At 43.1% G+C, this 27,462-nt stretch overlaps 1 protein-coding gene across 2 annotated transcripts in view; it reads right to left on the bottom strand.

Moving 5' to 3' along the window:
- Positions 1-27,462, bottom strand: part of INF2 (inverted formin 2) — a 139,796-nt gene that overhangs the window by 74,006 nt on the left and 38,328 nt on the right. For both annotated transcript variants that reach the window (XM_089680293.1, XM_089680294.1), the window contains exons 2-4: positions 18,808-19,216; positions 16,973-17,088; positions 5,691-5,850 (exon numbers count right to left, since the gene is read on the bottom strand). In XM_089680293.1, coding sequence (XP_089536419.1) covers positions 5,691-5,850; positions 16,973-17,088; positions 18,808-19,216 — 685 coding nt within the window. The remainder of the gene's footprint in view (positions 1-5,690; positions 5,851-16,972; positions 17,089-18,807; positions 19,217-27,462) is intronic.

Genomic DNA, 27,462 nt, shown 5'->3' with positions numbered 1-27,462 from the left:
ATGTTGAACTGACGTGCATTATTACATGGTAAAAATGGGCAATGAGGACCCCTTCACAGGGGGCAGAATCCGCATGCAATCCATTTGCTCAGCGGGTGATCTTTCCTCTGATCCCCACTGAGGAGGCCAATGACCGTGTCCGCTCTGCATAAACCCACACAACCCACTCTCCTCTGCACTGCCTGTACATTTACACCCCACTGCCATCCAATCTGATTCGCCAGACAGAAGGGGAACAAATCCCCATCCATCTGTTTTTGGCAAATTGGATTGGATGTGGGTGGGTATAAATGGACACATGACCATTTATACATGCCACACCATAGAGAAGAATGGAGGTTCTGACTGTAAAAAACAGACATGCAAACCTGACCGGAACATTCGTGTGAAAGGGACCTAATGTTCATAGCCTAGTCACAGTAAACCACTACTGGCATTGACATCTGACACTAACAGAAGTGTCAAATGCTGAAAATCTGGGGAAGGCAGGAGAGATGGGTCACTGGAGAGGTGAGTATGCTACTTCTTGGATTGCAGGTTTGATATCTTTAGAGACCTGAGAGGATCTCTTTAAGGCAAGGTTCACACCTATGCAGTTTGCATTTGATTCATTTCTGCATTGTGTTTTGCGTTGCGTTTTTGCCACATTTTTGATGCGTTGTGTTTTTTTTTTATTTTTTCTTGTTGCTAGGCAATTTTAAAAAGCAAAACGTGGCAAAAACGCATAAAAAATGCGGCAAAAACGCACTACATGCTTTTCTGCAGTGTTTCCATTGAAGTCTATAGAACCAAAATGTAACGTTTTGCGGTAAAAAAAGTCCCTGACCCTTTCCAAAAAACGCATCGGGTAAAAACGCTGAGATGTGAAAGTGTCCCATAGGAAATCATGTTAAATGGACTGTGGGGCATTTCTGCAAAATGCTGTGGAAAACTCTTAGGTGTGAACCTGGGGTAAAGCTGAACTCCAGGCTAAACAAATATTATCTAAATACAAGAGGCATGTGTATTCTTACTTGAATCCTAGGGGTCCATGTACAGTGGGGATCGAAAGTTTGGGCACCCCAGCTAAAAATTTGTATTAATGTGTATAAAAAAGCCAAGGAAAGATGCAAAAATCTCCAAAAGGCATCAAATTACAGATTAGACATTCTTATAATATGTCAACAAAAGTTAGATTTTATTTCCATCATTTACACTTTCAAAATAACAGAAAACAAAAAAACGTCGTCTGAAAAAGTTTGGGCACCCTGCAGAATTTATAGCATGCACTGCCCCCTTTGCAAAGCTGAGACCTGCCAGTGTCATGGATTGTTCTCAATCATCGTCTGGGAAGACCAGGTGATGTCAATCTCAAAGGTTTTAAATGCCCAGACTCATCTGACCTTGCCCCAACAATCAGCACCATGGGTTATTCTAAGCAATTGTCTAGAAAACTGAAACTGAAAATAGTTGACGCTCACAAAGCTGGAGAAGGCTATAAGAAGATAGCAAAGCGTTTTCAGATGTCAATATCCTCTGTTCGGAATGTAATTAAGAAATGGCAGTCATCAGGAACAGTGGAAGTTAAAGCAAGATCTGGAAGACCAAGAAAAATATCAGACAGAACAGCTCGCAGGATTGTGAGAAAAACAATTCAAAACCCACATTTGACTGCACGATCCCTCCAGAAAGATCTGGCAGACACTGGAGTTGTGGTACACTATTCCACTATAAAGAGATACTTGTACAAATATGGTCTTCATGGAAGAGTCATCAGAAGAAAACCTCTTCTACGTCCTCACCGCAAAAAACATTGTTTGAACTTTGCAAATGAACATATAGACAAGTCTGATGCATTTTGGAAACAAGTTCTGTGGACCGATGAGGTTAAAACTGAACTTTTTGGCCGGAATGAGCAAAGGTACGTTTGGAGAAGAAGGGGCACAGAATTTAATGAAAAGAACCTCTGTCCAACTGTTAAGCATGGGGTTGGATCAATCATGCTTTGGGGTTGTGTTGCAGCCAGTGGCACAGGGAACATCTCACGAGTAGAAGGAAAAATGGATTCAATAAAATTTCAGCAAATTTTGGATGGTAACTTGATGCCATCTGTGAAAAAGCTGAAGTTAAAGAGAGGATGGCTTCTACAAATGGATAATGATCCTAAACACACCTTGAAATCCACGGGGGATTACATCAAGAGGTGTAAACTGAAGGTTTTGCCATGGCCTTCACAATCTCCTGACCTCAACAAAATTGAAAATCTATGGATAGACCTTAAAAGAGCAGTGCGTGACAGACAGCCCAGAAATCTCAAAGAACTGGAAGACTTTTGTAAGGAAGAATGGGCAAAGATACCTCAAACAAGAATTGAAAGACTCTTGGCTGGCTACAAAAAGCGTTTACAAGCTGTGATACTTGCCAAAGGGGGCAGTACAAGATATTAACTCTGCAGGGTGCCCAAACTTTTGCAGACGCCATTTTTTTGTTTTCTATTATTTTAAAAGTGTAAATAATGGAAATAAAATCTAACTTTTGTTGACATATTATAAGAATGTCTAATCTGTAATTTGATGCCTTTTGGAGATTTTTCCATCTTTCCTTGGCTTCTTTATGCACATTAATACAAATTTTTAGCTGGGGTGCCCAAACTTTCGATCCCCACTGTATATATTGATATAGCACAAAAAGGGATAAGTGAGCGCTGGAAGTCACAAAAAAACGCTAAAACACCAGAAGGTACCAAGAAAACCTTCAAAAATGCAAACATAAAATAGGGTGTAGCGCTAAAATAGTTATAATCATATGCAGACCATAATAATGAGATCATAAAATAATCAGTGACAAAGTGCTGATTGCAATAAAGTGACTCAGTGGTAACATAGAATAGTGTCACTCCCAAACATTAATATGCATATATGTACATATAATAGAGCAAATAAATACATAAAAGTGGCACCAGTGGTAAAGTGCTGACAATGAAATAAAGTGACTGAATAGTGATAAATTACATCACTTTGTAGTGACCAGTGGTGTGTAAGGTGCCAAGAAATCAATCAATGATCCTCATATAGTCCAAAGTGAAGTGCATAGGAGATCATGATGATCTTCAAAATCTGGTGATTTATCCTGTACGGTGGTAATGTGGCCAAACATGTAAAGACTGCGCACTCACCAGATGCGCAATCAAAGAACGCATTTAGAGATAACACTCTCAGTAACCTGGAGGTCCCTTTAAGATGGAAAAGGTCTGGTCCCTCACTGCTCAAACTCCGCTGTCAGCAATGGCATCTAAGAGTCCTGATACAACGATCCCAGACAAACCCTTGCACCTGCATGAGCCTGGACTTGCCTTAACAAAGATGGACCATCCTTGTTAAGGCATGTCCAGGCTCACGCAGGGTCAAACGCTTCAAAAACGCACATTGGAGCATTTGCGGAGCGTTAAAAATGCTTCCCAAATGCCTATCTGCTGCCTGTCAAACGCTAAAGGGGCGTTTGGCAAGCGTTAGAAATAAGTCAAGTGTGAAGGAGCCCTTAGTGTGCTTTTTGTATTTCTTCCAGATTTGTGCAGTAATTCAGTGTGAGACTTTACCTCTATGCAGGAGCTTCCTGTAACAAAGACCGTTAACTGCTGTTCTCTCTCCTTGTGCAAGGTGACTGGTCTTGTATCCGCCCCCTCCTGTAGCTACTTGCAGCCTGTAGTGGGTGGGGCCTTCTGGACCCCTCCCACAGCTCAGCTCTCTGCACAGACTATGTACAGTTGTGTCCAAAATTATTCAACCCCCAATGCTGTAAAGGGGTTTAGGGACTATAGTGTACATTTGGAATTGTATTCAGAATCAAATCCTACAAGGACGTTGTAACTACCCAAATGCAACTAAAATGACATCAATTGTTTATGTAATACAGTAGTAAATGGTTCTTATGTGGTTTCTTCATTGCCACAATTATTCAACCCCTTAAAGACTACCACTCTGAAGAACAGAGGTTCATACAGGTGCTTTCCATCAGGTATTGAAAACACCTGTGGATGTCACCGAGCAGCAATCAAGCATAATAAGCACCAATTAGGCAGCTTTAAAATGACTGTGATACTCAGCTCCTTCTAGACATTTACTGGTGTGGTTACAAACATGGTGAAGGCAAGAGAATGGTCCAGGAAGACAAGAGAAGAGGTGATTTCTCTTCACAGGAAGGGCAATGGCTATAAGAAGATTGCAAAGATGTTAAACATACCAAGAGACACCTTAGGAAGCATCATTCGCAAATTCAAGGCAAAGGGCACTGTTGAAACGCTACCTGGTCGTGGCAGAAAGAAGATGCTGACTTCGACTGCTGTGCGCTACCTGAAGCGTAGAGTGGAGAGAAGTCCCCGTGTGACTGCTGAGGAACTGAGAAAAGATTTGTCAGATGTGGGTACAGAAGTTTCAGCCCAGACAATAAGACGCACACTGCGTAATGAAGGCCTCCGTGCCAGAACTCCCAGGCGTACCCCCTTGCTGTCTCCAAAGAATAAGAAGAGTCGACTGCAGTATGCCAAAAGCCATGTGGACAAACCACAAAAGTTGTGGGATAGTGTTCTGTGGACTGATGAAACAAAATTAGAACTGTTTGGGCCCATGGATCAACGCTATGTTTGGAGGAGGAAGAACAAGGCCTATGATGAAAAGAACACCTTGCCTACTGTGAAGCATGGTGGAGGGTCAATCATGCTTTGGGGCTGTTTTGCTTCTGCAGGTACAGGGAAGCTTCAGCGTGTGCAAGGTACCATGAATTCTCTTCAGTACCAGGAGATATTGGATGGAAACGTGATGCAGTCCGTCACACACCTGAGGCTTGGGAGACGTTGGACCTTTCAACAGGACAATGATCCCAAGCATACCTCCAAGTCCACTAGAGCATGGTTGCAGAGGAAAGGCTGGAACATTTTGGAGTGGCCATCGCAGTCACCAGACTTAAATCCGATTGAGAACCTCTGGTGGGACTTAAAGAAAGCAGTTGCAGTGCGCAAGCCTAAGAATGTGACTGAACTGGAGGCCTTTGCCCATGAAGAATGGGCGAAGATACCCGTAGATCGCTGCAAGACACTTGTGTCAAGCTATGCTTCACGTTTAAAAGCTGTTATAACTGTAAAAGGATGCTGTACTAAGTACTAAGATTGAATGTCACTTGGGGGTTGAATAAAACTGATAATGCTGTGAGCACAGAAAAGACATTTGTGGTTATTTCATTATAACTGTTATGTTATATTTGTCTGACCTACAAGTGCCTCTTTAATGTAAATGTAAGCAAGATGACTGAATGATCAAAAGCAATGTCAAACTGGCCAAAACACTCAATTTCAGTGGGGGTTGAATAATTTTGGACACAACTGTATAGCACTGCTAGTTTTACAAGGTAATAACTGTGTTTGCAAAGGCATTTGGTGCACACAAAGTGGAGTTATATCCTTTGCGGCTACTAAGGAATATATTGAAATGAACGATTTAGTGCCTGGAGTTTACCTTTAAGTTTCCTACACAGCACACCTCCACTTTCATGGTTCTATACATCATTTCTGTGGCAATGCCTCGCAGTGGTTTGCACCTTCTAATCTTACCTTAGTAAACATTGGCCCTGTATAAGACGACATTCACTATGAATCCCATCTACTGTATTTCCCAATGAAGGGGAAAACGTACAGAATGTTATTTTTGTAGAATTATTACCTATAAATTCGTTCCTCAGCTGCACTCGAATCCTCAGCTCTTCCGTTCCGAAAATGATGGCGTTGATGACGCTGAGCAGCGTGACCATGTAGGGAACATTATCCGTGGCTGAGAGCTCGCTCATAATGACACTAAATCGATATTGCTGGTTCTTCACTGCCTGTTAGTGGAAAGGAAATCTTCTGTGAAGCTCCATCATTATGTTATAAAGGATTGTCTCTTTTTCTTTTTTTTCTATTCAGTGAAATATTTTAAAGAACATCAAATACAAGAGGAGATCAGAATTTGTTCATCACCAAAATAATAATTAATTTGGGCCTATGTTCTCTGTATGGCTCTGTTCACATCATGCATGTACAATGGAGCACGTGTATGTTTTCTGCATGACGTGTGTGGGGCAGCCCAATCTTTTCAATGGACTGCCCTATGAGTGACAAACGGCCAAAAAAAAGCCCCTGACCCTTTTGCAAAATCACGCTGCGCTGAAACGCATGGAGCTATGACATTATTATTTTTAATGCATGCCTTAGCAGATACGTGGAGGTGCCATTTAGAGTTATTGGTACCACCACAGGTCAGCGCGTTTGTGTGCGTCAGGAAAGTGCGTGATTGTGCGTGCGCAAAGTGTGAACGCAGCCTCTAAAACTGCATTAATAAAAGCTGTTTCGTGATTGTAAGAAAGTCAAACCAATTGCTGTAAAAAATCTATGTTGGGAGGCTATGTCCACATGCAAAATGATGAGATTTGCTGACACACACAGAAACGCGTTGCCCTTTAGCAGACATGCGGCAGTATTGATAATTCATGGCACCCCCTTGTATCTACTAATGTGTGTTCTGAAGCACCATTGATTTTGGCGTGGCAGTTTTACAAAAGTGTCAGGGACCAAATGAATAGGTTGCCGTACATGCAACATTCAGAAAACGCACAGAAACATGAAACGCGTTTTGTCACACCGACATGCTATGAATGGAGTCTTAAAGAAAATCACACTGTGCATAATGACTAGTTTTCTCCTACGGGAAAAGACATTTTCTGCCCTTATTGTCCACAACCTAGTGCAGGGATGGCTATTCTCTCTGCAGACGTATTCATTTATACAGCGTGTAGCTAAAGAATCAATTTTTCTGTATGTTTGGCATTGTGCTGCCTTGTAATAAATGTTCATAAGCAAACTGAATTATGTGAGTCTGTTGAAAAGTTTCTTACCCAGTGATCCTGCCAGTCACAGCATTTCCAGTTGCATGCTGACAACACTAAGCCACCGCCTCAGAAGTAGCAGCAGTGTTGTCAGCCTACCGTGCAAGCATCTTCTGCCTATCTGATAGACCAGGGGTCTCCAAACTTTCAAAACAAAGGGCCACTGTACTGTCCTTCAGACTTTTAGGGGGGCCGGATTGTGACCAGTGTCCAGGCCTGGCATGAGTAAAAGTAAACAATACCTCAGGTGTGGTGTTCAGTTGCATAGTGCCTGTGGTCAGTAGGAGGAGGAATAGTGCCCAACTGTTGGTCTCAGTGAGAGCAATATTGCCCCATCAATGTTATTAGTGGGATTAATAGTGCCCCATCGTTGGTGTCAGTGGGAGGAATAGTGCCCCATCATTGGTGTCAGTGGGAGGAATAGTGCCCCATCATTGGTGTCAGTGGGAGGAATAGTGCCCCATCATTGGTATCAGTGAGAGGAATAGTGCCCCATCGTTGGTATCAGTGGGAGGAATAGTGCCCCATCATTGGTATCAGTGAGAGGAATAGTGCCCCATCGTTGGTATCAGTGGGAGGAATAGTGCCCCATCGTTGGTATCAGTGGGAGGAATAGTGCCCCATCATTGGTATCAGTGAGAGGAATAGTGCCCCATCGTTGGTATCAGTGGGAGGAATAGTGCCCCATCGTTGGTATCAGTGGGAGGAATAGTGCCCCATCGTTGGTGTCAATGGGAGGAATAAATATTAAATAAAATGGTGCAGCGCTAAATAATAAAGCACAGTTTATACACACAATATATGCACATGCGTGATATCACTCTGATGGTGATCCATAGATACAAAAGTTCAATGTAATAGTGCGGATCATGGAGAGATCCTAATTCAAGGTGAGTGGACGTCCTGATCCAAGGTGTGATGATAAGTGTGAACCACACAAAATAGGTGAAAAACGCACTCACCAGATGTGCGTTTAATATACGCAATATGTAATCCTGCGTCACCAAGCCATAGAACGATCATCAGATCCCAGATCAGATTGTACCCAGATCACCATCCCGGCTCCACAGAAGTAAGGTCATCCGAAACCGCTACCAGGTGTCACCACCAGGATCCCGAGTCCTCCAAATGGGCACTGCGAATGATGGCACTCACACAGAGTGCCCAATAAGAGACCTCATAGCATGATACTGCTTTAAAACCTTTATTCAAGGTTGGTAGGTGTGGGGTACATAAAAATTTCAACCAAAAAGTTTACTGACCATATGCATTTCAAGGTGGTTAGGTGTCCCGCTGTTGTTGCTGCCCCCCTGACGCGTTTCGTGCGATGCACGTATTCATAGGGTTCAGGGCCCTGAACCCGTTTCGTGCGATGCACGTGTTTCGTGCGATGCACGTATTCATAGGGTTCAGGGCCCTGAACCCTATGAATACGTGCATCGCACGAAACGCGTCAGAGGGGCAGCAACAACAGCGGGACACCTAACCACCTTGAAATGCATATGGTCAGTAAACTTTTTGGTTGAAATTTTTATGTACCCCACACCTACCAACCCTGAATAAAGGTTTTAAAGCAGTATCATGCTATGAGGTCTCTTATTGGGCACTCTGTGTGAGTGCCATCATTCGCAGTGCCCATTTGGAGGACTCAGGATCCTGGTGGTGACACCTGGTAGCGGTTTTGGATAACCTTACTTCTGTGGAGCCGGGATGGTGATCTGGGTACAATCTGATCTGGGATCTGATGATCGTTCTATGGCTTGGTGACGCAGGATTACATATTGCGTATATTAAACGCACATCTGGTGAGTGCGTTTTTCACCTATTTTGTGTGGTTCACACTTATCATCACACCTTGGATCAGGACGTCCACTCACCTTGAATTAGGATCTCTCCATGATCCGCACTATTACATTGAACTTTTGTATCTATGGATCACCATCAGAGTGATATCACGCATGTGCATATATTGTGTGTATAAACTGTGCTTTATTATTTAGCGCTGCACCATTTTATTTAATATTTATGTCTGATTGAAGGTTTTCATTTGGTTACCTTTTCGGTGTATCAGCTGCTCAGTAACATTGTTGTATATATATACCTATACACTTTTTCATCTAAGTCGTGCTCACTATAACATCTTTTATTATCACCAATGGGAGGAATAGTGTCCCATCATTGGTGTCAGTTTGGGAATTTTGCCCCACTGTTGGTGTCCATGTTAGGAATAGTGACTTAAATCACTGTGAGTACTCGTACCCCAAGGGTCGGATATAGATTAGCAAAGTGCCCCATCATTAGTGTTAACAGGAGAATAGTGCCCCATCATTGATCTTAGTGGGAGGAATAGTTCCCCATCATTGGTGTCAGTGACAGGAATAGTGCCCCATCATTGATCTTTTTGAGAGGAATTGTGCCCCATCATTGATCTTAGTGGGAGGAATCCTGCCCCATCATTGCTTTCAGTGGGATGAATACTGCCCCATCATTGCTTTCAGTGGGATGAATAGTGCCCCATCATTGATCTTGGAGGAATATTGCCCCATCATTGATCATAGTTGGAGGAATAGTGCCCCATCATTGATCTTAGTGGGAACAATAGTGCCCCATTGTTGGTGTTAGTGAGAGGAATGGTGCCCCATCATTGGTATCAGTGTTAGGAATAGTGCTCCATCATTGATCTTAGTGGGAGGAATAGTGCCCCATCAATGCTTTCAGTGTTAGGAACAGTGCCCCATCATTGTCTCAGTGAGAGGAATAGTGCCCCATCATTGGTGTCGGTGGGAGGAATAGTGCCCCATCATTGTCTCAGTGAAAGGAATAGTGCCCAATCATTGATCTTAGTTGGAGGAATAGTGCCCCATCATTGCTTTCAGTGAGATGAATAGTGCCCCATCATTGATCTTAGTTGGAGGAATAGTGCCCCATCATTGATCTTAGTTGGAGGAATAGTGCCCCATCATTGATCTTAGTTGGAGGAATAGTGCCCAATCATTGCTTTCAGTGTGAGGAATAGTGCCCCATCATTGATCTTGAAGGAATAGTGCCCCATCATTGATCATAGTTGGAGTAATAGTGTCCCATCATTGATCAAAGAGGGAAAAATTGTGCCCCATTGTTGGTTTTAGTGATAGAAATGGTGCCCCATCATAGATCTTAGTGGCAGGAATAGTGCCCATCAATGCTTTCAGTGTTAGGAATAGTGCCCCATCATTGGTGTCAGTGAGAGGAATAGTACCCCATCATTGGTGTCAGTGACAGGAATAGTGCCCCATCATTGGTGTCAGTGAGAGGAATAGTGCCCCATCATTGGTGTCAGTGGGAGGAATAGTGCCCCATTGCTGGTGTAATTTGGGAGTATTAGTGCCCCAAGGGCCAAATAAAGGGTAGCAAAGAGCCACATCTGTCCCTCAGGCTGCAGTTTGAAGGCAAAATTTAATGTCAACGCATCAAAATGCACCTTAACTGCAATGCACCACAATGAATATTGTTGCAGATGTGAATGGCACTGCCACACACCATCACACATTTGGTGCATTTCCAGAATGTGCTAGTGTAAACTCGGCAATGTTCCCAGCTCTCTCTCTGCACTACAGAGACCCCCACCCCTCATGTTATGGAGAAGTGGAGAGGGTGAGGCATTCTGTAGCCCTAACATGTCTTCTACCATAGAGTAACAACGCTTCTTCTTCATAGATACAGTACAGTGACAGAATGTTGTCACCCTAGGACAGGAAGTCTGATACTGTCAAAAATCACCAGGTGAAAACAAAGCAAACCTGTAAAAAGAAAAAAAACTAATGCAGCCACAACTATTTATTACTATTGTGCAACAGTATTAAGCCTGTGTATGCAATGAGCAACTATGGCTGCCCCCATGTATATCTCCGACTGCAAACTTTACATAGAAACAGTTGATTGTGATAAGATTATTTAATTTAAACTTCCTTTGTTCATCTAAATATCTATAAATAAATTGAAAAAACTACATTCCCACTTTATGAATCGAACCCTGTGAATTCTTAATCTTGGAAATTTTATATTTTTGTTAAATCTGAAGAAGCTGCATGTATTTAGCAAACATCATATTTGATAACATTCCATATCTAATTTACATAGGCAAGGGAGCCGTATTCCCCAATTAATTAACAAGCTGCGTATATATCTGGCAAACCAATTACAATAAAAATGATAATTTTACAAGGGAAGAAGTCACTCTGCATACAAGTGTGCTTAGGGAGGTGAGGATTGGAGAATGGCATGTAGTGACTGTAATTAGATAATACGCTACGTGCCGGCGGACATCATGCTTAAAGTAATGTATTTCATTAAAAAAAAAAAATGAAGGCCCGGCATTAATTCAAGGCCACAGATCATTTTCTTCAAGTAGCCACAGCCAGATAAATAATACAAGACTTTTGCATGGATCTCAATGTTCAGCCTTAAAGTGGATCACTAACCAAAACATTTTCTTTCCGTTTTGAACAGTTTTTATGTTTTTGTAGTATCTGACCCATTGACTTTTATTCTGGTGAGTCAAAGCAGAATAGCAAAATTTTTTCAAAGTGAGAAAAACAAATATGGCTATATATACACTTCATTGTTGTCTAACTTCAAGAGGAACTTCAAATACTCAAACATATGCAAGTAAATGGATTGGATGACTGAAATCAGCACAAGTTTACCAATTCACTGCATTTTAGCTCAATAGATGTCTATGTTATCTCACAGAAGTCCCATCAGCATAGATATGAAGCATTCCTATTCTGAGTTTGATGGATCAGGGCTTATTTTTTTTTTTAACCCTCACCTCTCCTCCCTGGTCATCTTTGCTGCCTAAAAACTCTTCTACTAAGCACATCCTAATCACACCTAACCATAGCACAAATGCGCATTCCTGTTTAAGCTTTTTTGCACATTTTTCACACATTTCCGAAAGGCACAGTAATCTGATTAGAAAACAGGCACTTTCGCACATTTCTGAAAACGCAAAGCATGTTTTCAAACACACGGCAACCAACACAGAAAACGCATGGCGAACATGCGTTGCACGCGTGTTGCCATTTAGGCTGTGTTCACATCTGAGCGTTTCCAAACATGCAACCTGCACAGAAAACATGCACTTTGGTGTGTATTGTGGCTATGCTTGGTTACTGCACATTGCATTTGTGTGGCCATTTAGGCTGCATTTGCGCATTTCCAAGCGCGCAAGAACACACACGAAAAAAAGGGCACTTTGCTGTGTGTTTTGGAAATGCACAGAAATGCGCATCAAGCTTACGTGCCATTTAAGCTGTGTTTGCATCTGCGTGCTTCTAAACGTGTGGCAATTCACACAGAAAATGCGCACTTTGTTGTGTGTTTTGGAAACACGTCACGTTTGCTTTGTCATTCAGGCTGTGTTCGCATCTGCGCGTTTCTTTCCATGCGGGGGGGGGGGTCTGTGCCTGCACTGCACAGGTTAACTCCTCGTTTTTGCCAAGGGGACTGGAGAGATAAGATATACTTACCTGATCCTCAGATCCTTCCAGCACAAGTCCGGTCTGGCACCCCGGCCCTCCAGCTGTCTTGAGTTGTGGACTGTTCCTGACGTCATTAAAGGCCAGAGCAGGCTCAACAGACCAGAAACAGTCCACTGCTGGACCACAGGGGAGTCCCCTTTTTGGAACAAAGAATTGGGTGAGTATAAGCTTTCTTCCTAGACAAAAAGAACTTTTTTCCCCTACAGTGGGGACACAGCCTACCTGCATGGGAAGACCTTTCGTTGCCTGGAGTTGGGCTTTCCAACTAAATATTCAGCTTCTTTCATAAACTCAACTTTGACCATGCCTAATTCTTTTTAATCCTTTGCCGCAGCTGCCCAGTGGCCCTTTAACAGACTCTTAAAAGGAGAAGTATGAGATTATAAAAATAAAAAATAGATACTCACCTCCATGTTGAAGCATTGGTCTAATGTTGCAGCTGTCCAATGTTGGCTCTAAGACCAAGAACTGAGCGATCACATGATGGCTCAGTTCTTGGTCTGCGAGTTTTGGTGGATGCACCCCTTCCTCAAAGCTATATAGCTGTGAGGAAGGGGGTGTGTCCCATGAAACGTGTCAGCTTCTCACATCGTGGTGCACGGGTTTAGTCACATGACACCAGCACTGGATCTTGGGTTGATGAGATGTGACGCATGCATTTTTCTTCTTTTTGTGTGTATGGATTTGGCCTTTGGTTAATTTTACATCATACACCTTGTGGTAATGCATTAGGCATCTGCGCCCTCCTGTGTGCTTTTTTACATTTTTGAACTTTCGAATAAAGGAACAACAGGTAGGACGTCGCACACCAGGGAACAGCCCGGCTATAAGATAGTGAAAAGCAGCTTCAACTGCCCCACCCACCAAGCTTAGTTATAGAATGGCGATGGGCAGGGCAAAATGCGTCAGTGGGGCGACAGTGTGGTCTACAAGGAGTTAGGCTGAAGCCACTTTTCATTATCTCATAGCCAGACTGTTCCTTGGTGTGTGGCTTCCTACCTGTTGTTGCTTGGATGATCGAGTGGGCTGGGCTGGCTCCTTGAACTCTGCCATCTGACATCAATAAGCCATTGGCCGTTTCTGTGACTTGGCACTTAGATGGCGCTCTAAGATTCTTGTGTATGGTCACAGTTAGTATGAAGGAGATGTAGTGCTGAAAAAGAGCGTTGATCACACAGTTGCTCTATTCACACTACTTGGTTGCTGTAACGTGTGGTATAACATGCATTACTGCAAACAGCGGACCTCACTGTAGTACTTTGTGGTAGTCCAATGCAGCTTACTGATGCACCTCAATGCACATATGCTATGAACAATATGCTGCACGGCTGTTTAAGCTTTCTTTCTGGTTGTTGCCCCTCTATTCAGAAATGAATGCACAGTAAGAGGCAAAATAATGCATATGCAGTAACGTCCTGCAACACAAAGGAAATGTTCAATGGGTCCCAAGTTGGGGGTTCATGGTCTATGCAACTGGGGTGCATCAGGAGAGTGTCCTCTGCCTAGATATTGTGCTAGTAGATGTCCCTCTTTCCCATCTCAGAAAGTTAAGGGAAGTCAATGTAAAATCTGTCTTCTACAAACAATCATTCCCGAAGGCTGTCAGCCGCTTTGTTTGTTCTTTTCTTGCAGATTTCAACGAATCCCAGCTCAACACAAAAAAAAAGCCAGATTTATGAATCAAAACACATGTTGCATTTAATTAGATTGTGTTGAGTAATCCCAGGTTCCAATTTATAGAGCATAATAAGTAGTAACATAATAAATTTGTTAATTCATTTATTCATGTTATGCTGCTTTCGCTCTGCTCCTCTGTGTACAGCTATTTATACACAGACATCGCATACAGAAACAAAGAGAGCGCCCGCCTGGAAATAAATGTTTTATAAATCGAGGGATGATGTTATACAGAATGGGAGAATGATCCCTCCCGGTCTATAATTTGTAGATACATATACATAAGTAGACGGGGCCACTTTATATGTCCATTAGATATTCATACTGTGCTTCCTGAAAGAAGGAATGCTACTGTGTTTGTATTTATTTTATTATTAATTTACTATGTTCAGGAGATGTGTGTGTATATATATATACACATACACTATATTGGCAAAAGTATTGGGATGCCGGTGTCTTTACACACACATGAACTTTCATGGCATCCCAGTCTTAGTCCGTAAGGTTTATTATTGAGCTGGCCCACCCTTTGCAGCTATAACAGCTTCAACTCTTCTGGGAAGGCTGTCCACAAGGTTTAGGAGGGTGTGTATGGGAATGTTTGACCATTCTTCCAGAAGTGCATTTGTGAGGTCAGGCATTGATGTTGGATGTACAAACAATAGCCACTGCCCCAGTCTATAACTGGCCTTCACAGCAAGGAGCATGTCGGACTGATGTCGGATGAGAAGGCCTAGCTCAACAGTCTCCGCTATAATTCATCCCAAAGGTGTTCTATTGGGTTGAGATCAGGACTCTGTGCAGGCCAGTCTCAAGGTGCAAGCTCTGGGGCTATAACCCTGAACCTGTCTTTATAACTAAGTGTGTCACAAACTAATCAGTCAGTAATGGAAGTCCTCCATGGAGGGGGGTTATTGGGCTCTTCTGGGCAACCCTAGTCATTTTGGACAAGGTCACTCACTCTGCACACAGGGTACCTTTTGCGGTGCTGCGCTCATCAATGCCCTGGGGCAAGGTGGGGACTGCATTCAGAGAAAATAAAAATGGGTTGAACACTATGTACACTGAGTGAACTGAGTGGTCCCATGTCAATGCACACCTTGACTGTAATTGTTGCATGTAGGAGGGACAGGCTGAGCCTATGCCCACTCCACCAGTCCAGCGTACTTTACTCCCAGTAACAGAACGGGGTCCTGCCTTGTACCTAGCACAGACCTCACACGTGCACTTTGTTCCTCTTGCTTCCCATACCTTGTGGCTGACGACCTCCATGATGCTGATCTTCTCCCATTGCTATGGGAGAGAGACAGCTAGGGAGGGAGTCCAAAGCAGTGTCCCCCTCGCTGCCTCACCTAACACTGGTACTTCATGACAAGCTGCTTGTACTGGTTACTACTCTCTAGTTACTCTTGACAACCACTTCTTCATCTTCTGAACCATGTTGACTTTTGAAGAGACTGACTTTATACCCCAATGTGCTTTAACTGACCCAAGCTTCAGGTGTCTATGTGTATTGTGCCAGTTACTGTCATACAGCCCTTTAGAATGATTTCACACCAGGAAGAACATTGATTCACAAGCTTTAGTGGTAAAACTCAGCATAGAATCTTAACAGGAGAGAGACTTTTTCCTAACTAATGCTAACTGTGGCTTCCCCAGCATACCTGCACAGGTAGAGTCCATTGGTGGTCCAGAATGGCAGGAATCCATGGTGATGGTGTCCCAATGAGTCAGCGCACGTCGGCACAAACTATTTTTGAGGAGTAGTGTGAGCGGCAATGTGGACAGAGACAGCCAGGATCGGTCCAGGGAATCCCCAACACCTCATCATGCATCAGGAGGAAGAGGGAGATCAGTGAGCAGTGAGTATACACATACTGATCATGGACCTGTCTGGGGAGGGGGGACAACATCATCACCCCCTTAATCACTGCCAGAGCCAGGGAACCCTGTGCCAGCCTTGACCACAATGGGGGGAACATCCCTGGCTGGGAGCATCTGAGCTCCTTATCACTTCCCCCACATGACACCATCCACTGATCTCCCCTGTGTACTAATGACAGCCTGGGTCTGCCTGTCACACAGGGCCGGAACCAGGACAAGGCTGCGGGGATGGGGGTGGTAAAATCCAAATCCCCAGCCACATGCTGAGTATTTGGCTTTTTAATGGTGCTGCAGCAGTACCTGTCACCTACTGTATATGCTATCACATAGGGGGCTATTTGTCCACTTTGTGATAGCAATAAAAGTTATGTAAATAAAAAATAAAGAATACAAATAGTAAAAGTATAAAAAAAGTTTTAAACATTTAAAAAGAAAAAATGTTTAGAGCACCAATACGCATACCAAAATGCATGTGCTTTGGCGCCTGTGATTGCCCTACACATATGTATCACCGTGGACTCCAGACTGAGAGCAATAATTCTAGTATCAGAACCCCCGTAATACACTAAACTGATTGCTTGCAGGAGCTTTTAAAGTGTTGCCTATGAGAAAATATACAAGTTCTCTGCTGCTTCATGGGCACACACATGCAAAGCCCCTACAGGTCATTAGTTTAGTGTAATGCAGGAGATCTGGTGCTAGAATTATTGAATTCATTTTGAAGTTTTATTTTTTTTTGGGGGGGGGGTTGCAACCAGCTGGCTTTGCCTAGGGCGCAAAATAGTCTCGCACCGGTCCTTGCTGTAGTTGGCCCTGAAAGTACCACCTGTAAATGGCTAGTATTTCAGTGTGGTCACTTCTACTGTTCTCTTCATGCTACTTATCATATATACAGTATACCTGGACAAGCCTGAAAAATGAGCGCACAAGCCATGCAAGGATTCATTCATTAGCAGGCAGTTGAAAGGCTCAGATTGTCATTCAACAAAATGATTTACCTTATAATGCTCAAGTGCATCCAAAGCCAAGTCATGTCCTTCCGTGGAATAGATACATAAGGCTGCTATCAATTCAAACACTTGCTTTTTCACCATTACATTGGACGTGTCCAGAGCTATATAGAAATAAAAATACAATCAAATCTCTATAGTTTAAGACCAATGAATAGGGGTAATTATTTACATATGTCCTTTAAAAAGATTCTATAAAATTGAAATCTATTGGGGGGAAGCTGGTGGCTATTCAGCAGATCCCAGTAGGCAGCATCCACTAGGCTAATTTATCAAAGTTGGGTTGCATAATAATAATGAACCATATTTGAAAAATCTATGGTGTCTATGCAGGGGTGTATGTACCATAACGTATATGTGGACCTTTGCCTGGGGCAACAGGGTACTGTGAAGCAACACCAACATTCAACATTTTTATTCCATTATTTTCCTCAAGCCTCTAACCCTTCCAGTGCACCAGCCATCTTACCTTAGGCAAACCATTCGCTGATCCCCACTCAGCGAATGGATAATGCTGAATTTGCATGTAGAGGTTGTTTTTCTGAAGAGTTTTTCATTTTTTTATTAAAGTAAATCACTCTTTTTATTTTTCATTAAAACATAATAAATGGGCAAAATTTTTTTACAGTTTTGGGTAGAGTAGGAAAGAGTAAAGACCATATTCTATTTTGTTCTTTCCTTTTGTGTCCCATTGGGGAGATTTTCCTTCACCTGCTGTTCCAAAGACATAGCAAGAAGTAAGAGGTAATCTCTCCAAAGCAGGGGGATATATCCACTTAGATAGTTGTCATCAGAACAGGTTTACCCATTGGAAGAAATCCTTTCTTTTTCTGAGACAACTCAAACATTTTGGATATCCCATCACTTTCTGTACTGGAGACAATGATCACCAGGACTAACAGAAAGGGTGAATCTCTCCAGCCTAAACAAAGACAGCAAGGAAACCCCAGAGGTTCTACATTTTTATCCAAAATGAAATCATTACAAAAAAAAAATTTTGGTTTTACATACTCTTTATGGAATGTGTTTTGGACTCAGAAGGTCTAACTGTGGTGTGGCAGGTATTTGTTATAGCAATCCATCATTATGCACCAAATCATTTCAATTGCCATCCATAGAGCCTGGGGGAGCACCATCTAAGGCACATGGCACTCCTCCAAACATCATCGGAGCTTGGGTGCACCACTCACAATGGAGAGGCTTCATATATTGTCTCACCTTACACAGTTCCCCCTCACTGCTACCACTGACAGCTCCCAGTTCACCTCTTAGCTGTCCATACACTGATTGAAATTTGTTTGGTCCAGCAGGGACTAGCCAAATTTGTTTTTTTTTCAAAATAGTTTTAATTAGTTTTTAGAAAAATACTCTTCAAAACAGAGCCTTTGGGCATTCCCGCAGTTTATAAGAAAACATAACATAAAAGAATAATCCCAACTGTAGTCACAGCTCCGGTACCCCTCGATGGACTAGCTAAATTTCGATCAGTGTGTGGGCTCCACCGCTTGATAGAAGTCGCATGTTTAATCAGTTTCTATTAAAAGGACATGTTGAAAATTTTGTAAACGATCAGTGGCTGCAGAAAATCAGCTACGGCTGCTGATCCGTGCATTCTGACAGCAATGGGTGCTAAGGTCAGAATACAATGTCCTGGCAGAGGAAAATGTTACACTTACATATTACTTAGCATGCATGTTAGTGCATTATATAGTTAGGTCAGATGGGGATATAGATGGAATGGCATTGGAACAAACCAAGGTTCATATGGGAATTCATTACTGTGACACTCCTAAATCATAAATATCAAAAGTTAACAAGCTCACCTTGAGAAAGCTTTCTGACATAACCTTCATTATTGACGATATACTCAATCCCCTTATGGGAATTCATTAGTGTTCGAACACAGTTTATGCAAGTGAGTTGTAGAAGAGCATCAGAGATCCTTGACACTCCCCTGCCCGACAGCCTATCCAGGGCCTCGAGCAGAAGATCCAGACCACTGAGTTCCAGGAACTGTACCATCCATTGGTCATCACTACTCTCTAGTCGCTTCTTCAGGCCAGAATAGTTCACCACAGATGGGATTTGGAGAAGACGAATACAAAGTTCAGGGTCCGCATTCTCTAAATTGGCCTCGCTCTGGTCCGAATCTTGGGGTGACAGCTTTTCTTTTAGGCTCACCCATTTCTTATGGGCTCCTTCTTTGCTTAGAGACATTGTTGGCAATTTTTCCTAGAGAGAAAAAGCACAAAAATAAATAATATAGTCAATATGAAGAACTCATATAAAAATCTTATTTATGTTATAGATGTTCATTATAGAAATGTAAACTGGGCAGCCATATATGCTTGTTATATATTCTTTCTGGGCGCAAGTTTTTGGATGGCTGTGACCAAACGTTTTAATGACAGCTGTGGAAGTGTCAATTGGCAAAATATTTCTAGCTCCTTTGACTCTGTAACTGATATTCTCTTTGGAGTCTTTCAAGAAAGAGTCAACCCATAAAAATACAGAAAGGGGAACCAGACCAATACAGGGTCAAAAGAGTCAAAGATCATTTTAATTGTTGGTAAAAAAAGTCATATAAAAAAAACACCAACGAGTTTCGAGGGCAGCACCACACCCCCTTCATCAGGGATCGCTCAGAAACTACTGTCAAGTTGTTACTCCATGTGGAAACTTTATTACTTGCTGTAATATTGGTACATCTGTAAAGTCAATGTTTTCTCTGAGTCTGTTCAAGTTGTATCCTGTGTTGAGCCCTGATGAAGGGAGAGTGTGTTGCCCCTGAAACCTGTTTTTTTTAAATGACTTATTCACCAACACATAAATTTATCTTGGAGTCTTGCATCTGATTTTGGTCTGGTACTACTGTACTTTCTATATTTCAATAGTTTGAGCTCCTGTTGGGTACCAATCGAGGGAAGCTTTACTATATGGGAGCCAACTCGCCAGAGCTGTTGAGCTTGTTTAAAGTTTTCCTTCATTTGACTACATATGCAGATCTAAAAGTTCCCAGTACCTCTTTGAGTAAGTTGTTCTAGTTTCAAGAAAGAATGAGGGCCCATTCACACTTGTGCAAACTATCATGCGACTTTGGCCTTGACAAGTCACATTACAAGTAGCAGCTCATTGTTTGTAATGGCAAAGTTGAGATCAGTGCGACCTAAAGTCACAGTGATTGTGAAAAGATGCCTGCACTACTTTGGTGCGACTTTGCTCCACAGAGTGTAAAGTCGCGTCAAAATTTCACTCTAAAGTCGCACTGGAAATCATGTGATTTTTGAAAAGCACTAATGTGGATGGAGCCTGATACACACTTTATTCTGCTATGAACCAGACTTTATCATTAAAAACTTTGGAAGACTTTTGATGGAAGTTACAAATCTATATTACACAACAGGATAGACGTGATAGTTTCCTTTTAATCAAACACTGGTGGTTTCTCCCATGCAGAATCACACCATATTTTCCGATACGTGGGGGTGTCATTAAGAATAAATGGCATCCCCGCACACCAACTAACGAGCAGTGTGATTTTCCAGCAGGTCAGGATGCGAAATTATGTACGCATTCCTGACCCGCACATATGTGATCCTAGGCGTAGGTACTATGGTGTGCATATATCACCATGTGGCTGGTGTGCCATGTGCACACTCCACTAAGAACTGAAAATGAATCCTTGAGATGCTTGAGTTGAGCCCAGCCTACATGCTCAAGACAGTAATATTTCACGCATTCATACCTGCAGTGCACTCAACCCAATCCAGTTTGTCTTTCAGATCTGGTTATCTGAGAACCCCTTCCTAATATTGAAGAAGAGGTGTTCCCAAACGCACCCACGGCAGGTCCTTTGCTGTCATATTTACTTACACAAGAACACAAAATGTTTGATTAGTGAATATGCAACTATAGGTTCGCTTTAAGCAGTTGGTTACCTTTCCATACTATGTTTATGTGCCTTGGCTCAGCCAACCCATGAGAAAATTCTTTGCATTGAAAAAGAACCACAACTACTTTTTTTTTTTTTTTAACTTTATGTCACTGGCTTAGTGGAGCATGACATTACATTTGTAGTTTCAGCCTGACCCTGAGCTCAGCACAGAGCCGCACACAGTCAGAGTATTGTCCTATAACAATCGCTGTGTATTTCCATGCCATTCCTTCCCATGCAGCTGGTAAACAACGGCCGGCGGAATCATGCAGCGGTTACACACAGCGCTGACTCCACCTAGGAACATTCTTGGCAGTCTTGTCTCCGAGTCAAAAGATCTTAACTGCTTCCCGCCCGCCCTATAGGAGGAATACTGCTACAGGGCGGCACGGGTGTGCAAAATCACATATATATGCGCAATTTTGCATTTCTGGGTACGGTATACGACATTTACGGTAGCCGCCACTTGTGGCCCCGGCTGTCAATTTCCGGGTCCCAGCCAGTGATTGCTCACCAACATCCGGTGATTACCGAGGATTACCGACGGGGAGAGACTGGTGTATAAACAATACAGTTCTCTCCCCTGTCAGCTCCTGTGCACTGCAATGTGCTTACATTGAAGCACACACACAGCCACCATAGTAAAAAACAGCACACAGTTAACCCTTTGATCGACCCTCATGTTAACCCCTTCCTGCCCAGTGCCATTAGTACAGTGTCAGTGCTTTTTATTAGCACTGATCACTGTATCAGTGTCACTGGGGATGTCAGTGACACCAAGTCAGTCTTCCCACCGCAGTCCTGCTATAAGTCGCTGATCGCTGCCATTACTAGTGAAAAAAAAAAGCCCAGTATATATATCGCCATTTGTAAACACTATAACTTTCCACGTAAACCAATTAATTTACACGTATTGGGATTTTTTTTTAGCAAAGACATGTAGCAGAATAAATTTTGGCCTAAATTTATGATGAAATTTGATTTTTTAAGTTTTTTTACTGGACATGTTTAACCCCTTGCCTACCAGGCACTTATACCCCCTTATTTACCAGGCCAATTTTCAGCTTTCAGCACTGCTGCACTTTGATTGACAATTGCGCGGTCATGCAACATTGTACCCATATGAAATTTTGATCATTTTTTTCTCACAAATAGAGCTTTCTTTTGGTGGTATTTAATTGCCACTGGGCACTTTACTTTTTGCGCTATAAATAAAAAAGTGCAAAAAATTTGAAAAAAAAAAGTTTCTTTGTTTCTATTATAAAATTTTTCAAACAGGTAATTTTTCTCCTTCACTGATGTACGTTGATGAGGCAGCACTAATGGGCATTGATAGGCAGCACTAAAGGGCACTGATAGGCAGAACTAATGAGGTGGCACGGATAGGCGGCACTGATAGGCAGCACTAATGAGGTGTCACGGATAGGCAGCACTAATAGGCAGCACTAATATGCAGCACTGATAGGCAGCACTGATAGGTGACACTGATGATGTGTACTGATAGACGGCACTGACTGGCATCACTGCTGGGCACTGACTGGCGGCACTGACTGGCACAACCGCTGGGTACTGACTGGTGGCACTGACTGGCAGCACTGGTGGGCAGCACTGGTGGGTGGCACTGGTGGGCAGCACTGGTGGGTGGGCACAGGTGGGTGGCACTGGTGGGCACAGGTGGGTGGGCACAGGTGGGTGGCACTGCTGGGCACAGGTAGGTGGCACTTCTGGGCACAGGTGTGTGACACTGCAGAGTGGCACAGGTGGGTGCACTGCTGGGCACAGGTGGGTGATCTGCTGGGCACAGGTGGGCGGAGCTAGTGGGCACACTGCTGGGCACAGGTGGGCGGAACTTGTGGGTGGCACTGCATGGCACCGATCATCAGGGCACTGATCATCAGTGCCCTGATGATCGGTGCCGATCCTCGCTCTGATAACTGCCGGTTCTCGGCAGTACTTTCCTCACGATCTGACAGTGTGAGGAAAGTGCAGCCGAGAACCGGCACTTGCATTTCCCTGTGATCAGCGTGTCATTGGACACCGCTGATCACGTGGTAAAAGGCCGCTGTGATTGGCCTTTTACCACATCACGTGATCAGCTGTGTCCGTAGGACACAGCGATCACGGAGATCGCCGGGTGCACGCCCCCTGGGGCGCGCAGGAGAGCGCGTTCTGGGAGGACGTCATATGATGTCCACCCAGAACTGGCCGGCCGCGGTGCAGCCGTCATTCGGCTATCTGCGGTCGGCAACTAGTTAATAACAAAAAGTAAAAAAAATATTGTTTTTTTTTCTTAAAATTGTCAGTATTTTTTCTTTATAGCAAACAAAATAAAAATGCAGAGGTGATCAAATACCACCAAAAGAAAGCTCTATTTGTGGGAAAAAAAGGAAGTACATTTCATTTGGGTACAGAGTTGCATGACCGTGCAATTGTCAGATGAAGTAACGCAGCACCGTATCGCAAAAAATGGCCTGGTCAGGAAGAGGGGGGTAAATCCTCTGGAGGGCAAGTGGAACTTTGGTGAAAATTTTAAAAAGGGAGACCATGCATGCTTCTTATTCTAGAACAGCCTTCTCAACCTTTTTTTTACCCCAGAGGAACCCTGCCATCCTAGCCATTCAACATGGGATGAGTCACTGATCAGTAGACATTACACTGGTCCTAATGGTTGAACAAGACCTGAGTACAGAGATCAAGTCTACATTCTCTAGAGATCCTCCCCCCATTCTCTAGAGATGGATCACTATCAAAACCATGTCATGTGCAGTGGGTTTTGGATCCCAGAGATCCAAGAAAATGTGTATAGAGAACATTACAGAGCTGCCATTGCTGACCCCTCCTAATAAGAGTAGTTACCTGACTGTCTTTGGTGTCACTGATCTGAATGTGCATGTGCACAGGTTAGAAAGCCATAACTCCTCATGTACATGTAGCACTGCTCCCTTAGGAGTCGCTGAAGTTTGAGTCCCTCTATAGTCCTGAACAGCCAGGCAACACACGTGTTCCACATAGACTTGCATCCAGGAGACAGTAAGCAGTCCTTGAGCTTGTTTTTTTGGGGATTTTATTAAAGGATTTAACATGGATAGGGTAAGGGGTGTATGGGATGCCCAAAGGTAATGGCAACTCCTTAGCAGCTATGCACAAGTCTTTACAGCAACAAGTCTCACTCCTGGAGAGCTAGCCAGCATCTCCTATAGTACCACTTCAGACCCCAGATGAATCCTCTCCTCATCCAGCTGTACTGGGTGTTTCCCTGGACAGGGGTTCCAGGGCCTGCCACTGCAGAACTAACAGTCCCAGGTAAAAAGCTAATCCAGTTTCCCACCAGAGTGCCTTTTTCCCCTTACTGGCCCGGGGGGTGCAGGTTTACTCACTTAGTCATTCTCCTGTGCTGCTGGTGGCTGCTACCAGGCCTTCTAGCTGGGCACTCCTTCCCTGCTGCACAAGTGATCCTCGCTCTGGGGGCCAGTGAAGTTCTGAGCTTTCCTCTTTCCAAGCTCCACTAACTGTAGGTGATCCCCTCTCCATTTGGGCCCCCTCACAAGCTCTTGCCCTCCAGCCTCACTTCCTCTCCATCTTCCACTCGAATTACTCCTCCCACTGAGCAGGCTCAGTTACTCTTAAAGGCTGTCCTGGCCCCTTGCCAAGCCTCCTGTTGGGGATTGGCCAGGATCCTCTAAGAGTACAGACCATCCACTCCTCACCTCCACCCGCACTGATTCTAGATCTTTCTACAAAGTTGCAGATCAGGGGGAAGTCCCAGAGAGATGGTCTGCAGAGCCTCTCAGCTCTGACCCACCTGGCTATCACACCCAGGCTGCTACTCAGCCCTCCTCACTAACAATTGAACTAGAGCTCCCCCTAGCTAACTTGGAGGGTGCTACATTCATACTTGTCCCAGGTCAGCCAGGAAGCTAGTGGTTTCCTTTATAGCCGAATGCCAGCCAAAATGTTCTGCTTTGTTATGTAATGACTGAAGAAGAGTTAGAGCCACTGTCAGGCTTTCATTGTGGTCTGTGTCTTCTCTGTGGGCACACAGGCAAAAGAAACACATTTACACCTCAGTATCAGGAGATCTTTGCTTTGAGCAGTAGCACAGCTTATCTGTTTAACTTCTTTGAATAACTAGAATTCACTAATGTTTATGGACCCCACCATTGCTAGCAGAAGACAAGGGACACCACCATATCAGGAACTTTAAACATCACAGGACTCAAGTTGCAATTTCTAGTCAACCCCTTGGCACCGACATCACACAAATATGTGGCCTCACAGAACTCACACGGCATGCTTCCAGCACAAAGACCGGGGTGTCATTGAGAACCCTGGGTCCCGTTCTAACAATTGGGACCGGAACTCCCAAATCCGGGTCACATGATCATTGTGATAGCCTCTGATTGGCTATCATAGTGATCAGTCATTGTATCTGTCTCTCTAGGTTTAATCTAGTTCAGTGACAGGGTTAGTGTTTGGGTCACAGTCAGGGTCAAAGGTAAGGGTCTTTTTTTTTCTTTTTTAAATTGGTATCAGTGTCAGTTAGTGTCAGTGTATTTAAGAAAAAAAAAAAGCAAAATGCGCACTATTGTTTCTGGGCTGTGTTACAGGTACAAACAACAAATAACATATGTGATACCACTGCGATTGTCAAGAGCTGGAGAATTTCTTTTGGGTTGTTCTTTGGTGGAAAGTTATAGTAGTAACAAGAAACACACAGTTAATTTAAAAGAAATGATTTTTGGGCCTCTTTTTGTTTGATAATAAAAAAATCAGGAGATATCCATTACCATTTACCACCAAATAAAAGCCCAATTTGTCCTGAGGTATAATTCACCTGGAAATACAAAGTAGTTGTGATGATATGTACGGTTTTACTAACACATGTCAAAGTTGTAAAATTTTCCTTAGGCATTAAGATTTGTTTTACCCTTAGGTGTGAAGGGGTTAAAAGGGACCTCTTCTCTTCTAAGGACATTGTTATTCAGTTTAGAATACAATTTGCATACTTAATTAATATCCATTTATACCAGAGTATATATTTACATAATTCTCTGCATCAACTATGGCGGTGCCAGTGGCCTAGAGGGAGCTAATAAGTCAACAAGCCTTTTCTTCCCCTCTTACTGCTGGTGTTGCAGTTTAATAGTTGAAGCTTACTACACATGACTTTATATATTTTTTTAAACATTGCTAATTGATTATATCTATTTTACTATTGTACTATTTGTATGTGTTTACGGGGGGTTTATATATCCTAAACCCATTATTCTTTTGGCCTACTCCTTTGAACAAGACTAATATAGAGGTGTTACTAAAGAATTGTGTCTCTTACATTATAATTATTATCATTTACTGTTGAATTATGGGGAGGCTTGCAAGGTAAGGGCAACCACTGGGAACAAGCATTATCAAGCCCTAAATTGGCCCTAGTATGTTTAAGTATGAATGTGAGTTAGAGACCTTAGATTGTACGCCCCTTACGGGCAGGGACTGATGTGAATGTACAATATATATGTAAAGCGCTGCGTAAATTGATGGCGCTATACAAGTACCTGTAGTAAATAAAATAAAAGATAAATTAATAAAATATGCAGTAAAAGATAAATTAATAAAACATGCAGTAAAACACTGCAAGATGACTGGCACCCAGGGGCGGACTGACCATTTGAGAACTTGGGCACTGCCCGAGGGCCCGGGGTCAGTAAGGGGCCCCATGAAATGCCCCTGATACCTTTTATACTCTTTTTTTGGATGTGCTTTCAGTGTGGGCAAGGACACAGGGGCCCCATGACCACCTATTGCCCGGGGGCCCCAAGAGTTGTCAGTCCGCCCCTGCTGGCACCCCAACCCACTATTACAGTAGCAACAACATACCCGCACTCTGGTGGACAAAATCACACATGCAGTGTGTTGCAATGGACTGCACTAAAAAAAAAAAAATCGTGTCTGAATTTTGTGGAAAAAGCCTAGGTTCACACTATGAATCGCACATGAAGCGCAGCACATTCCTGTGCAATTCACATGAGATTCAGTGGGGCTCAATTTGAGCCATTCATTTTGAATGGGCTCAAGCTGCACTGCATTGCACCAAAGTACTGCATACACCAATTTTAGAAACACGTTGCAACCGGATTGCATGGATATTATGTACCATGCGATCCACTGCAGGCAAATGCACCTTTGTGACCTGCATTTAAACATCTGTCACCGCATAGAGTGTGAATTGGCCCTTAATAAAACTATTGTACTTTCAAGCATATGCATGGGAACAAGGCTGCTTTGGGACATCCTATGTGAACAAGGAAAACATAGCTGTGTGAACTTAGCCCATTGATGTCTAAAAATACAATTGCTCTACAGTGATAAGAATGGACTTTAAATCATCCTGAACTCTGGGAGCCATGTTTAATCTCAGTTTGAATGAACAAGGTTCCATTATTTGTAGATACAGAAGACATTTTTCCTAGGACAGTACACTTCATAATCTTAATTAGTCTTTGTCATGCGGTACTATTGAAGTTTTCCCAGGAAGGAAATAGTGATT

The sequence above is a fragment of the Staurois parvus genome, unplaced genomic scaffold, assembly GCF_062004578.1.
Source record: "Staurois parvus isolate SC_StPar_1 unplaced genomic scaffold, SC_StPar_1.0 ptg000239l, whole genome shotgun sequence".
NCBI lineage: Eukaryota > Metazoa > Chordata > Amphibia > Anura > Ranidae > Staurois > Staurois parvus.
This window is presented reverse-complemented; position numbering and strand designations above follow the sequence as displayed.